At 37.4% G+C, this 15,334-nt stretch overlaps 1 protein-coding gene across 1 annotated transcript; it reads right to left on the reverse strand.

Moving 5' to 3' along the window:
* Window positions 1–339: 339 nt before the first annotated feature.
* Window positions 340–5,132, reverse strand: LOC148104278 (uncharacterized). The gene is made up of 9 exons (XM_087838323.1): window positions 4,545–5,132; window positions 2,866–2,924; window positions 1,934–2,088; window positions 1,772–1,829; window positions 1,579–1,708; window positions 1,351–1,412; window positions 1,009–1,196; window positions 521–889; window positions 340–425 (listed from the first exon to the last, which is right to left on the reverse strand). The coding sequence occupies exons 1-9, from the start codon at window positions 5,130–5,132 to the stop codon at window positions 340–342; spliced, it is 1,695 nt and encodes a 564-aa protein (XP_087694449.1).
* Window positions 5,133–15,334: the final 10,202 nt, after the last annotated feature.

Raw genomic sequence — 15,334 nt, forward strand, 5'->3', positions numbered from 1 at the left:
CGTGTTTGCGTGGGTTCCCTCCGGGTACTCCGGCTTCCTCCCACCGTCCAAAGACATGCAGCTTGTGGGGATAGGCTAATTGGATAATCCAAATTGTCACTAGGTGTGAATGTGCGAGTGAATGTGAGTGTGAACGGTTGTCTGTCTCTGTGTGTTGGCCCTGCGACAGACTGGTGACCTGTCCAGGGTGTACCCCGCCTCTCGCCCTGTGACAGCTGGGATAGGCTCCAGCGCCCCCCGCGACCCTGAAAAGGATAAGCGGAAGCGAATGGATGGATGGATGGATGGATGGAATAAATGTAATTGTTTTCCTGCGCTTGTATTTCAAATGTAAATTAGCTATTGATAGTTTGCAAATGGCCATGTCAACAACATGAGGCAGGAAGCAGTGTAGAGACTTGTCTTGTGGCTCAATCCTCCTGAAGCTGGAAATGAAGAGAAAAAGCAATGAGAAAATCTTAGCTGATTTAGCTGATTAGCTTTAAATGTAGCACTTATCATTTCAATTAGTCTATCTTACATGTGTTTCCAGATATACGTGCTTCAATAGTTGTTGTCGTTCTCACAGTGATTGTTGTTTCTGCACTAGCTGCTGAAGAAGGAAGTGTTGCACTTTCCACTATTATTGTTGTAGATGTGTATGACACCATGGTGGTTGCTGTAGGAGCCTGTGCCATAGTAGCCACAAAAGTTGCTGGTTCAAGTACTGTTGTTGCTGAAGTATTAGTTGTAGCAGGTTTCACAGTCACTGCAGTTGTTGTTTGAATAGTTTTTTCTGTTGTCGTAGAAATGATGGTCGTAGTTGTCACAGTTATTGATGCTGGTTTTGAAGGGGTAGCAGTTGATGTCATAGTGCAATTAGGAGTTGGTGTAGCAGGTGTAACACTGACTGGAACAATAAAATATTGATCAAAAATAGATTAATATATATCTGTGTACAACCTAAACTATTATCTTTATCCTTCATGAATGTCAAAATAACTTTTGGTTACATTTTCAAATACTCACCAGAAGTTACTGATATTGTGTCAGGAACTATGGCAATACTGAAATTGTTGTTGGAACTGTTAATAGCCTGTTTCAAAGTTTGAACAATAGTAGTATTATTTGGGACTTGTGCATTGGGCACTGTTTGATTGAACACAAGCTCCACCTCTGTCTCAGTTCTATCCACTCGTGTTTGGACTCTAACAAGACTGTGCCATGAAAGAAAGTGAGTCAGATGTTAGATAATGATTGCAGATTATTGAATGGTTTAACTATGGTGCATGGCACTTTTAACATTCAAAATTAAATTAAAATAATAATTTAGAGGAAAGTAACTTAATCACTGTTAAAAACATGTTTTACCTGAACGGAATCACAATGGCACGGATGAAGAAAATAAATTTTGATTTGTAGATTTTATCACACTGCAAAAAATTTACACAAAAAGAAAATTTAAACATGGTGAAACAACTTCAAAATTACATTGTCTAAAAATGCCTATTCAAATGAAATAAAATGTATGATTTCAGATTTGTTCTCTAGATAAAGTGTCAGTCAATAAAAGATATATTAAGTTGAAATATTACTCACCATCTCTTCAACTCGTCTTTTGCGATCTCGATATGCACTGCTGGTGGGGTCTGTGAGTTCAGGTACATATTGTTCAAGGAACTGTAGAAGCAGAAAAACTTGGACAGGTGCAGTCGGAGCTTTTGTAATTGTGATAGTGGTTGGAGCTGCTGTGGTTGTTGTTGCAGCAGATGTAGTAGTTGTTGCAGCAGATGTAGTAGTTGTTGGAGTAGCTGTGGTCATTGATGTTGTTGTGTTTGTTGTTGGGATCACTGTGGTAGATTTAAAATGAGGACAAAATGGGCATAAAACATTTAACTAAGTCCCTCTATAAACTTTGAGACTTTTTGATCAAACATCACAAAATGTTACTCACATGTTGCACTGACAGTGATGAAGGTCCTTTCAATGTCAAAGCCTGTCACGTTTGAGGCTGTACTGATCAAAACATTTCTAATTTCAGTGTCATTTGGAGCAGATGAGTTTACAAACTGAAGTTCTATGGTGTTGATGACTGATCCTTGCCTGTAAATGCAGACACAAAAATGATAGTTTTGAATATTTAGGGCGTTAGGTCAGTGCTCTTAACAGTATATGTCAAAATACTGAAATTACCTGTGTAAAAGATCAAATGTAAATAATGTAAAGAATATAAAATACGTAGATCAGCAAAAGGCTTGTTTGAACAGAAAAGTTTTTAACTGCTTTTTAAAACAATCCACAGAGTCAAGCAAACGTAACTGTAGTGGTAAACTATTCCACAGCCTTGGTGCAACAGACTGAAAGACTCTGTCCCCTTTTGTCTTCATTCGTGTACGGGGAACAACCAACAGACTGAGTCTGTGAGCGGAGATGACGAGCAGCAGTGTATTTTATAAGAAGCCTGGCCATTTAGTGCTCTGTATGTTAAAACAAGAATTTTAAAGCGAATTCTAAACTCTATTGGGAGCCGATGTAAAGAATATAAAACGTGAGTAATGTGGGCACGCTTGGTAGAACGAGTTTGTCTGGCTGCTGCGTTTTGTAATGCCTGGAGGCGAGAGAGAGATATCCAAGCTAGTAAACAGGGACTTACAGTAATCTAAGCGTGATGACACAAATGCATGAATGAGTTTTTCCAGTTCAGCTGAACAGACCATATGTCACAGTTTAAAGATGTTTCTTAAATGATAGAAACAGGAACGAGACAAAGATTTTACATGGGAGTCAAGGCCCAGAGAGGAGTCAAATATCACTATGCTATGATAACAACTTGTCAGACGTGAATTAACAAAGATAAGACCTCCATTGCTTTGGTGATTATTTTAGCTCACAACAACCAAGGAGACAAAGGAAGAAGGGAACGAGTTTCTGTAAGCAGGTTCAATCTGCAGACACAAAGCAGATTTTCTTAAAATCACATTTATCTGTTTGTGTACGTGATGTATATTATATGTTAAAATACATTAACAGAAGATTATTTAAAGGAAAAAGCTGAGGTCTTGACTCCTACAGAGAGTAGCTCTGGTAGATCACAGAGCTAACACAGACAGAGACTGACAACCATTCACGCTCATATTCACAAATGTCATGGCAAAGACTGTCAATAAAGTTTTGTAATGTGTGTAGAATTTTGAGATGAAAATGAATATAATCCATTTTGGAATAAGGCCGTAAAATGACAAATAAAATGGAACAAGTCAAGTGCTGTGAATCATTTCAAGATGCACAGTATGGGCAATTAAGAATCACCAGTTAATCTAATTGCACTAACATGTCTTCCTGTGGGAGGATGCCAGAGCACCTGAAGTATACTGATGTTAAAATGGAGAAAACATGCAATTTCCACACAGAAAGACCCAAGATTCAAACTCAGGACCTTTTTGCCGTGAAGTAACAGTGCTTACCACCAAGCTACCATTTTAAATTTAAGTAGTTAAATTACTGCGTGCAGTTTTGCAGTGATTCTTCCTTATTCAGTGAGATAAATGTAGTGTGTTTGGTGTTGAATAAGTGCTATAAACTCAGGTTCAATGCATGAGGTGAAGATGCGAAAGACAGTAGACAGGTGAGTGAAAGAGAATCTGTATCTGGATTCATTAAACTTCATCACTGAAAATCTTTGTTCAAATATGAAGACATATTCAGTGAGAACAAGCCTTAAGGCCGCGCTTAACAAAGTTTAAGAGCTTGTCTCGTTTGAGAGAAGAAAAAAAATCCAGCAATAATACTAACTTCAAGTAAAACAGACTGTAGGTAAATGAGCTAAACACCACTGGATGAATTATCCATCCCTGGATGTGTAAAGCTTGGCAAAAAGGTTTTCCAAGTTTTATAACCTTGGTAGCAAAGGTTCTCCTCTTGACTTGTTCCTGCTCTTAATCAGTCAAATTCTTGTACTTGTCTGAGTATTTAGGGTTTAAAAAAAATGTAAACTATATTCTTTAAACAGACTTCTTTCTGCTTTCTATTAGATAAGAACACGACTTTGCCTTCAACATCAATGACAAATGCTTAGAAGTCCAACTAATCCACATTCTGCATTGTTCTTTCTTTAGTGAACCCTCATTAATTAGGGAATTTTGTTCAGTGTGAGCTGACAGTGAGAGCTGTGTTTGAAGTACTTAAAACACGTTTCTGCTGGAGCTGCATGTGCCTTTAAAAAATGCATTGAACAATCAGTTCAAAAGCATATTGAAGTACTTTTAGCACCATATAGTGGTCTGATGCCTTGCATCAATTTGTCATGTAGCTGTAGTTTGAAATTCTCATTCATTCATTCATTCATTCATTCAGGACAGTTGTCCTGGCACTTAGTTCTCATGGGAATTTTTGCATTTTTTCCTAAGACTTTGCACTTATTCTATATAAATTAAGTTATAATTTTTTACCACCTTTATGTGAAAAAAATAAGAAGAAATTTGTATTTGAATATTTGCATTACCTTAATGATCAGATAAACTCTTGTACACTAACCTTACAGATTCTTGGGGAAAAGAAAGACTTACCTGCACCTTTATTGATGAAGATCGAGTTTGAAAAACTTCAGATGATGAATTCAACAAGTCTGCTGTAAAATTCCTTTGAATGGATCTGAAAACAACATATCTAATTGTCTGAGGTCCGGTGGTTGTGGCTGCAGATGTGGTTGTTTTTCCTGTTGTTGTGTTAGTTAGAGCAGGTGTGGGACTACTTAGAGCGGTTGTTGGAGGTGCTGTGGTATTTGTTGGAACGGCTGTGGTAGATGTTGGAGCAGATGTTGTTGTGGGCACTACTGTAGTAGTTGTAGCTGTGGCGGTAGTTGTGGGAGCAGATGTTGTTGTTGGAGCTGCTGTGGTAGATGTTGGAGCTGCTGTGGTAGTTGTTGGAGCAGATGTTGTTGTGGGCACTACTGTGGTAGTTGTAGCTGTGGCGGTAGTTGTGGGAGCGGATGTTGTTGTTGGAGCTGCTGTGGCAGTTGTTGGAGCTGTTGTTGTTGTTGGAGCTGTTGTTGTTGTTGGAGCTGCTGTTATAGTTGTTGTTGGTGCTGCAGTGATAGTTGAAGCTGTTGTTGTTGGAGCGTCTGTGGTTGTGGTTGCAGCTCCTGTAATTGTCATTGGCGTAAAAATGGACATTGTTCCTCTATAGGTGTTAGATGTAAATGATCAGAAAAATCACAGGAATATCACAGGAATGATTGTTGCTATGTTTGTATATGCCGCCATCTTACCCATTAAAATCAAAAACATGGATATAAACCATTCAACAATCATTCTGCTTTCCATTTAACCTGTAAAATTAAACAGTACATTTATTCACCATGTAAAAACAATTCAACACATCAAATTTTAATCTATAACTCACATAATGCATTTATTTAAATAAAATAAATACTAATAAACTGGCTGCTCGTTTATTCACAGGAGATCACATAAAATCCTTTTAACATGAAATTCTCGATCACAAAAACGAAGAACATGTCATTTTCATTAAACTTTCATGCTTGCACAAATATGACAAGTTGTATCATAGAAACATCATTATCAGTTGATAATCTCATGCAAAGAGAGAAAAATTTGGGAGTTTCTAGATTGCTAGATTGATTTCTAACTCTAAATCAGTAATTTTCTTAAATATGTGCTTATTTTTAATTTCCAAGACCATCATCTATGTCGGTAGAAATAATAAGAAATTTACTTACCTGAAATGAGAATATATATTGAAAAGTTACTGATTCTCATCTGATGTTTATCTATGATATGTCTATATTGCAACCCTTTTACCTTATGCAACAGTCCACATGGATATGTTGAATCGAAAAGCTGAAGGACCTTAATGAAGAACAAATATACTGCCTGTCAATATATATTGGCTTTGTCCATTATCATACACCCTTCTTTTGTTCTATGAGTCAGTGGTGAACTTTGTATCACAAAAGAACTTCTTTGTTAGTGATATTAAATATAAATAATTCTAACCTTGAGCTGTCACTCAAAGTAGTTATTTGTAAGTCATGCAAATCTATTTAAATACTGAATCCATTTCAGGTCAACAGGTAGTGAAGCTTGCTAAAATTCAATTTCAGTGTTGGATCAAGTTTCAAGGAAGTTTGTTTCAATGAGCAATTTTAAAATACTGTGCAATTTACATCATCTTTTGTTCATCAAATAACATAAAGGACTGTAATATGTTAGAGCTACAACTAACTGCTTCACCAGCATCACAATTTACATTTTACATTTTCAAAACAAAGGCAATTTGTTTTGCATTGAACCATGTTTAATAGTAATATAAGCAGATGAACTCGTAATATTCATATAAGGAGCAGATATATGTGCTTCAAGAGTTGTTGTCATTCTCACAGTGATTGTTGTTTCTGCACTAGCTGCTGAAGAAGGAAGTGTTGCATTTTCCACTATTGTTGTTGTAGGTGTGTATAACATCATGGTGGTTGCTGTAGAAGCTGTGCCATAGTAGTCGCAAAATTTGCCGGTTCAAGTACTGTTGTTGCTGAAGTATTAGTTGTAGCAGCAGGTGTCACAGTTACTGCAGTTGTTGTTTGAATAGTTGTTTCTGTTGTCATTGTATTGGCGATCATAGCTGTCACAGTTATTGATGCTGGTTTTGAAGGGGCAGCAGTTGTTGTCATTGTGCAATTGGCAGTTGGTGTCAGTGACGTTGTTGTGACAGTGACTGGAACTAAAAAATATTTTTCAAAAATGGATTGACATATATATTTGTGTACAGATGATGTTTTATTAGCTAATAATGTCTTGAACTACTAGAAACTACCACAACTTTGTTACTGTCAAATACATCACTAAGACTTACAAATGGTGGAGTCGTCAATTGTCATCTTAGAGTAAAGGTGTATGTGTGTGCACCTGAAAATGACGGTGGAAAGCCACAATAACCACACAATAACCACAAGAAGCTCCCAAGGTCCCAAAGATGTTCCTGTGAGTCCTGAATCTGCCTGGTGCCTTCTCTTGGTAGGACGTCCCCAGAAGACCTCACCTAGGAGACATCCAAATCACCTCATACGGCTCCTTTTGATGAGAGGAACAACCTCTCTAGTCTTAGGCCTTTTCGAACGGCCTAGGTCTTCACCACATCTCTAAGGGAGAGCCCAGCCATTAAAAGAAAGGAACTCATTTCTGCCACTTGTTTTTCCAATCTCATTCTTTTGGTCACCACCCAGCACTCATCAGTATAGATGAAGGTAGGAACAGAGACTGACCACTAAATCATCAGCGTCACTTTTACATTCAGCTCTCTTTTCACCACAATAGATCAGTAGATCCAGAGTGATTCCATTCAATACAATTTTAATTCAAGTTTAAAGGAGCTTCATGTTGTAAGGCAGACCCTACAGTAATACAGCGAAAATTCCAACAATCAAACCCCCTGTGAGCAAGGTCTTGGTTAGAGTGGGAAGCAAAAACCCTCTTTTAACAGGAAGAAACCTCCTCTACCATGACCAGTTGGGTGTGAGGGGAGTGACACAGAACAAAGACACACTGTGGTACAGAGCCAGAGGCTAATAATAACTAATGCAAAGAAATTAGATGCAAAGAGCTGTATAAATACATACCAAGTAAAAGAAGGAAAGTGCATCATGGGAAACCCAGCAGCCTAGGCCTATAGCATTGTAAATAATGGAAGGGTCCCCTGATCCAGCTGTAACGATGTGCTTTATCAAAAAGGAAAGTTTTAAGCCCAACCTTAAAAGTAGAGGGTGTCTCTCTCCCTCACTCTCTCTAATCCAAACTTGGGGTTAGTACCACAGAAGAGAGGCCGGGCTCTGCCTTCCATTCTAATTTTAAATAACTTACCACAAGTAAGCCAGCAGTCTGAGAGTGCTCTAATGGAGTGATATGGTACTATGAGGACTTTAAGATAATATAGCAAGTGATTATTTAAGATGTATGTGAGGAAAAAGAATTTTAAATTCATGTCTGGATTTAACAAGGACCAAGTGAAAGAAGCCAGAATCAGTGAAATTTGCTCTCTCTTTCTAGTCACTGTCAGTAGTCTCAATGCAACATTTTGGACCAACTGAAGGTTTTTCAGGGAATCTTTTGAGTTATTCCTGTGCATGCTGTGTCCTGCATTTTGGTTTGTGGTGTTCCAGTAATTTATTTACTATTTTAGTTTGTTATTTATTCCCCTAATGAGTTCTCAGTGGGACTGAAGGATAATTAGAGTAATGAAACACAGTTTAGTCAGGACCTTGTCTTTGTGCTATGTGTTTATGAAGGTGTCTGTTTGTTACCTTCGTGTGTTCCCATGTCATTGGGGTTCCTTGTTATTTTTGCCTCAAGGACTTCATACTGCTGGTACTACTTTTCTCCCACCATTAAAAAGTACAGTATCTGCATGTTTAATTTTGAAATCATATTGATCTCTTCAGTGGTCTTTCATGCCATTTCTTGACTTTTCTTTAGTTTGATCATGATTTAGATGTCCCATAACGTGCCCTCTGTTCTCAGTTGCTAATCTTCCCTTTTTTGCTTTTTTACAACATACTTCATTGTACCTCTGCAGTTCACTTGATATCATGAGTGGTCTTCTTGCTCCATCCAAAAAAAGATAGCCTTGTCTTTGAGCTTGGTTTTGCTCTACAGTTGCACTTAACTAAGCGATTTAAGGCAATTAATAGAAGGCCCTGAAGTCAATAATCAATAGTAATCTACAAAGCAGCATTACATGTCTGAATACTTTTGGGTGTATGCTTTATCTTTATCATCCTGAACAACACTGACAGTACTGAGTAGAGCTGATCGTTAAAAAAACAACTACTACTTTAAATAAAGAGAAACAGAGCTCAATTCTCTGTATAAATCTTCAATTTGTTTAATGCAAGCAGTTTCAGTATATCATGACAGATTTTTTCTTTAGAAGGAAAAAGGAATTATTACATTGATGTAGTCTATACATTTTGGGGGGGGGGGGGGGGTTTATTCCTAATTTGCGTAACCTACTTGTATTTTTTATTATTACTATGCTGTATTATAATTATACAAAATAAATGCAAAGTTGCACACACTATCAATAGATTTAAACATATGAAACATGATTGGGTAATCATACAGGGCGTTATTCACATAGCTTATGTTTCAGGAATGCCACAGTCAGTCAAACTGTCCATTTGATGGAGGAGCAGTGCGGTGACGTGGAGTGTGGCGATTACATATCACAAATTCTTCTCTCGATTTCATATGGTATTACTCATTAATGACACACGTTACACACATTACCCTTTCAGTGGATAAAGTTATTCCCATCATAGATGGGATTCCATCTCCTACTTAAATATGCAATCATGATGAAGTAGATACATTTTTAAAAATATGCTTCATTATTATTGTGTGTTACCCAATTTAGTATCTAATTCTTGTGAAGCCATTCTTTGCACTTTACCAGAAGGTCCTCTTGGATTTTCAATGTGAACAACGTCCCTTTTTCATAGCCAATCACAGCAGACATTTCCAAAAGGAATTCCACAAGAGCATCAGGACATGTTATTGGTGGCCTGACATAAGCCATGACAGCAGCACCATACAGGATGCAGTGAGTAGACTACTCTTGTGGATCACTCCACTATTTACCTCTGTAAATGGGAAGGGGGAGAAAAGTCTTTAACAAATGGTTCTAAGATATTGCAATTCCTTTTTAATATGATTGCATTAAAAATTGCTTACTTGTGCCATTGACAACAACACTGGTAGGGTCAATGTTGAAGGTATTTATGTTTGAGGCTGCATTGATTAAAACAATTCCAATGTCAGTTATATTAGGGACCCCTGAAGATGGAAATCCAATGTTCATTTCATTGATAATTGATCCCCTTCTGTAAAATGAATAAATAAAAATATTGTGTTATTTTCATAATTGTATTAATATTATTATTGTTGTTGTTATTATTGTTGCATTTGTAAATTTTCATCCGTATATAAAACAGGAATTACCTGAATAAAATCACTGTCAGTGACCGGAATGATTTAAATCCTTGTATATAGGCTGCAAAAACACAAAATATTCTCTGAATACATGTGCTATATTGTTAGGTTTTGCATTTATTTATTTTCCAAAACAAACACTGAATTATAATGCAATATGTAATTTTATGCAATAATATATAATTTTATCAACTGTTCATACAATTTCCATTTCGTTGGTCACATATTGAATCCATTTCCCTTTTCATTTTACTGATAAAAGCAGACAGGACTTGTCAGAAGAACTCACATTTTTTAACCTAGAAAATTAAATGTGTTTGCACATTTGTTTTTACTGTGAAGATCATGCAAATTTTTCTAATTTTCACTATCCAATCAGGTTCCAAACTATGATGGGAAATTTACTACACTTGTATTTCAAAAGAAAATTCTAAATATTTGTAAAGAAGATGAAAAATACAAAGAAATCTATCATTATGCACATATACTGCAATACTATAATAGCTCGTGTTTTCTTTTCTTTTTTTTAAATAATATGCATATGTTTGGGTATGACATTTTAAGAAAGATACTTACTGTTGTCTCTATGAGCGTCCTTCGATTTATAAATGCTGTAGATGTAGAATTCGCCAAGTCTTGTGTGAATGTTTCATTTGAGGTGAATGTAAGCATTACTTCTGTTACTGGCTCAGCTGTTGTAATTGTTACAGGTGTTGTGGTTGTGTTTGTAGTATTCATTGGTGTTGCAGTGTTTATAGGTGTAGTTGAAGCTGTTGTAGGCACCGCAGATGTATTTGTTATAGGTGTGGTGTTTGTAACATTTGTTGTGATTGTGTTTGTAACTGCAGTCATCATTGGTGTTGTAGTGTTTACAGGTGTAGTTGAAGCTGTTGTAGGCACCGCGGATGTATTTGTTATAGGTGTGGTGTTTGTAACATTTGCTGTGATTGTGTTTGTAACTGTAGTCATCATTGGTGCTGTAGCGCTCACAGTTGTAGTTGAAGCTACTGTTAAATGCCAAGAAAAGAAAACAAGCCGTTGCTTTAACAAAAAGTTTTAAGATATTGTGAGTTTAAAGTATAATAACATGAAATATTGCTTACCTATTTCACGGACAACAACAGAGTCTGTGGTAATGTTGAAGGCTGTTATATTTGAGGCTGAATTGATCAAAACATTTGCAATAGCAGTTGTATTCGGCACAGCTGAAGATGCAAACTCAATGCTTATGTCACTGATAATTGATCCATTTCTGCAAAATGAATAACCAAAAATATTGTTTTATTTTCATTACTGTATGACACATATTGTTAAAAATTAATCTGTATATAAAAAGGGAATTACCTGAATGAAGTCACTCTCAGTGACCGGAATGATTTAAATGTTGCGATGTAAAAAGGTTTAAGCTGCAGAAACACAAAATAATCTCTGAATATATGTGCTATATTTTTAGGGTTTGTGCTTCTTTATTTTCCAAAGCAAACATTGCATTTACGCTGCAATAAGTCATTTGCCAAGTTTGTTTACAATTCATACAATTTCAGTTTCTTTGGTTACATATTGAATCTGTTTCTTTTTTAACTAAATATTTTTAATCTTTTGAAAAAACTCAACAACACAGAAATGTTAATAAAAGCATACCAATTTGCAGGACTTTTCAAAAGCATTCAAATTTAAAACATGATCCAGTAATACAAAGTTATATGTGCATGCACATTTGTTTATACTGCTGTGATCATGTGAATAATTCCAATTGTCTTTTGCTTACTCTATGCAATCATATAGAGGTACATGTAATGTCACACTAAAATTACTTATATATTTTTTAAGTTATGTGTGTATGTGCATGCATATGTTTGGGTATGAAACTTCAAAAGGATACTTACAGCTGTCTCTACGAGCGTCCTTCGAGTTATAAATGCTGGAGAGTTAGAATCCGCCAAGTCTTGTGTGAATTTTTCATTTGAGGTGAATGTCAACAATAGTCCTGTTACTGGTTCAGCTGTTGTAGTTGTTACAGGTGTGGTGGTTGTAGGAGTCGTTGTGTTTGTGTTTGTAGGTGCAGTCATCATTGGTGTTGCAGTGTTTACAGGTGTAGTTGAAGCTGTTGTAGGCACCGCAGATGTATTTGTTATAGGTGTGGTGTTTGCAACATTTGCTGTGATTGTGTTTGTAACTGTAGTCATCATTGGTGTTGTAGCGCTCACAGTTGTGTTTGAAGCCACTGTAAATGCCAAAAAAAAAGAAAGAAAGAAAACAAGCCTGTTTGAACAAACAGTGTTAAGATATTGTGACTTTCAAGAACAATAACATGAAATATTGCTTACTGATTACAGGTGCGGTGATTGTAGGAGTCACTGAGGTTGTGTTTGTAAGTGCAGTCATCATTGATGTTGTAGTCAGGAGGCAGAGTTCAGGAGTCTGACATCTGTGGGGAAGAAGCTGTTCCGGTACCTGGTGGTCTTAGTCCGGAGGCTCCTGTAGCGCCTCCCAGAGGGCAGGAGGGTGAAGAGTCCATGTGATGGGAGACTGGGGTCTTTGATGATTTTCTGGACTACAGTTTCCAAGCTGGAAAATAAATGTGAAGAGTTGGAGTCTAGGACGCAGTGTAACAATGTTAGGATAGTGGGAGTGCCGGAGGGCCCTGACACATGCACCAATGCTGCCGTAGCCTCCTTGCTAAAGGAAGCATTTGATCTGGGGAAGAAGGTACTTTTGGATCGGTCCCACAGGAACCTCCAACCCAGACCTAAGCCTGGCGACCGTCCACGAGCCATTGTATGCAGGCTTCATTACCACACTGACTGTGTTGACATTTTACGACATGCTAGAGAACGCCGACAGATTAAAGTTGGAGACCTGACCATCTCAGTCTTCCCCGACTATACTGCTATGGTAGCACAGGCTTGTGCTGCATTCAACATGGTCAGGCAGCAATTCCATGGCATTGAAGGTGTTCGGTATGGCCTGTTTCATCTAGTGCAACTTCGCATCACACATAAGGGTGTTGAGAAGGACTTTGTTTCAGCGGAGGAAGCCAGTAATTATATCAAAACTTTGATCTCTGGGTGAGCTTCAATAGCCATTCAGTTTGGTACTGTAATGCTGCTAAGGGTTTACGCTCTCATTAGGTTTAACGCTTCCTGTGCATCATTTTCTTAGGGTGTTGCGCTAGTTATTGTACTGTTGGTCTGCTGTTTCATTTTATTTTCATTATTATATTGTGAGACTAAATCCTATGTTATACTCTTGTACTTCGGATCAGTCCAGCACAATATTTTCTAAGCTTACTGCATTGATTTGCACAGGACTTGTTTTTTTTTGTTTTTTTTATGCACTTCTGTTGTAGTTGTTTTTTGTTAAATGTTCAACAACAACGGGGGGTGTTTTGTTTTGTTTTGTTTTTTACGTGTTTATTGTTGCGCGCACACTGTTATACAGTAGGGAAGGTGGTGCGAGTGTTTTTCTCTCTTGTTTTTATTTTTATTCAGGCTCCAGTTAGTCCAGTCACTTTGGTGAATCATTTTTGCTACTTTGGGGTACACTGCTGTCTCCTTTGTTCTGTTCTGTGGAGACTTGTGGTGTATTTGTTTCCAGGGTTATTGGGGGGGGGGGGGGGGGGCTGTCTCTTTTCGGCGCTTTACGGCCACTGGCATTTTAGTTGTTGTTGTGTTTTGTTTTGTTTATTTATTCTTCTTTATGAATGGCTAATGGCAATATACACCCATTGTAACCGGTGCCATTATGGCGGTTCTGACATAAACGGTAGTAACCAGGCCGAAAAGCAGCGCACATTTCGGTGCTTTATTTCGGTGCTTTTTTTTTTCCTGAGATGTCATACACTTTGGATTCCAGCCAATCATTTTACCTTTGCGAGTGTAGTAGGCGGGCCCAAGTACGTACGTTCTTTTAGAGCAGAGCTACAGATTAAAAATGCCCAAAGCGAAGCGGTCAAAGTCTGGCTGTACTTCACAGCAAAAGATGCAAACTCAGCAGCCTGCAACAAGTGCTTTAAGGTGATACTGTGTAAAGGAGGTAACTCCTCAAATCTGATGAAACACCTGGCGACGTATAGCATTTTGTTAAAAGCTGAGAAATGCGCCGTAGACCTACCTACAGCACACCTACACCGAGCACATCTACTGCGGGTGTGGTGCCTGTTATCGGACCCGGAGTTAGCAACATCCCCCAAGAACCCGAAGAGGAGAGTCCTGGCCCCTAGCCCTGCCAGTGTAGCAGAAATGATGACGGATGATGATGGCAGCAGCAGCCGTTCTTCTCTGCGTGAGTAGCTTAATGTTGTTCGTGTGTAATTTACGTTGAGTAGGCTAACCACGTTATTACATTAATGCATGTAAGGTGAACTAGCAAACACAGTCGTAGTTACATGCGGCTGTCTTCTTGTTTGATGGCAGATACTCCCTTCACCCTGGCCAAAAAGGCTAAAATGACCAAAGAAAAAGTGGAAAACAGTTAAACATGAGAGGTTTTTAGACAAAGTTTATTTTTTCCGTTGTTTAAACACTGCTTCCAGCCAAGAGTGATGCCATATATCCCCTATAGCTGCAGAAAAGGTTAACATTGTTATCTTTTTACAAAAAAAAAACAGCTGAACATGAGAGGTTTTTGGACCAATTTTGTGTTCTCCATTCTTTAAGCACCGGTTCGAGCACCGTTTAAGCACTGGCACCGTTTTAAAAGTACCAGTTTGGTACTGGTATCGGATAAAACCTAAACGATACCCATCCCTAGTTAAGCATGCCCCTTAGATTTATTAGTTGGAATATAAGAGTAGGGATGCAACGATACCAATTTTTTCAAACCGATACGATACCGATACTTGGATCTGAGTACTTGCCGATACAGAGTACAAAAAACGATACTTCTACCACACACACACACACACACACACACACACACACAAATACAATTAATTGGAAGACAGGTTTTATTATATTCCCTGCCGATAAAAAATAAAATCTTAATAAAAATGACCACAAAAAAATTTCAAGTGAAAAATAAGCACTTCTGTTAAATTATTGCAGTCTCTCCACATTGTAATTTTACAAAATATCACTGAACTATTGGCACTGTCTCGAGCTTTGAGAATAATAAATAAACACTTCTGTTTGGAATAAAATAAATACAAATTAGGTTTGCGAATAAAATAAACTTTTAAATTATTGCAGAGTGTCCATATTGTAAACAAACAAAATAATTATTATTATATAAATAATAAAATATAAAAAATTATAAAATAAATAATAAATAAAATAATAATTGCCCCCCTAGTGGCCAATCTAAAAAACTACAACAGAAATGACAAGCCACCCTCTGATTAATGAAATAAGTTGGTA

The sequence above is a fragment of the Neolamprologus brichardi genome, chromosome 3, assembly GCF_056152115.1.
Source record: "Neolamprologus brichardi isolate AB-2024 chromosome 3, ASM5615211v1, whole genome shotgun sequence".
Taxonomy (NCBI): Eukaryota; Metazoa; Chordata; class Actinopteri; order Cichliformes; family Cichlidae; genus Neolamprologus; species Neolamprologus brichardi.

Bases quoted from the DNA above. Each gene is read 5' to 3' on its own strand.
- LOC148104278 (XM_087838323.1), bottom strand. From the start codon at position 5,132: ATGACAATTACAGGAGCTGCAACCACAACCACAGACGCTCCAACAACA. The intron at 1,830-1,933 runs GTGAGTAACATT...AATCTACCACAG, and splicing joins CATCACTGTCAGTGCAACAT to TGATCCCAACAACAAACACA. The intron at 426-520 runs GTAAGATAGACT...CTTCATTTCCAG, and splicing joins ACGTATATCTGGAAACACAT to CTTCAGGAGGATTGAGCCAC.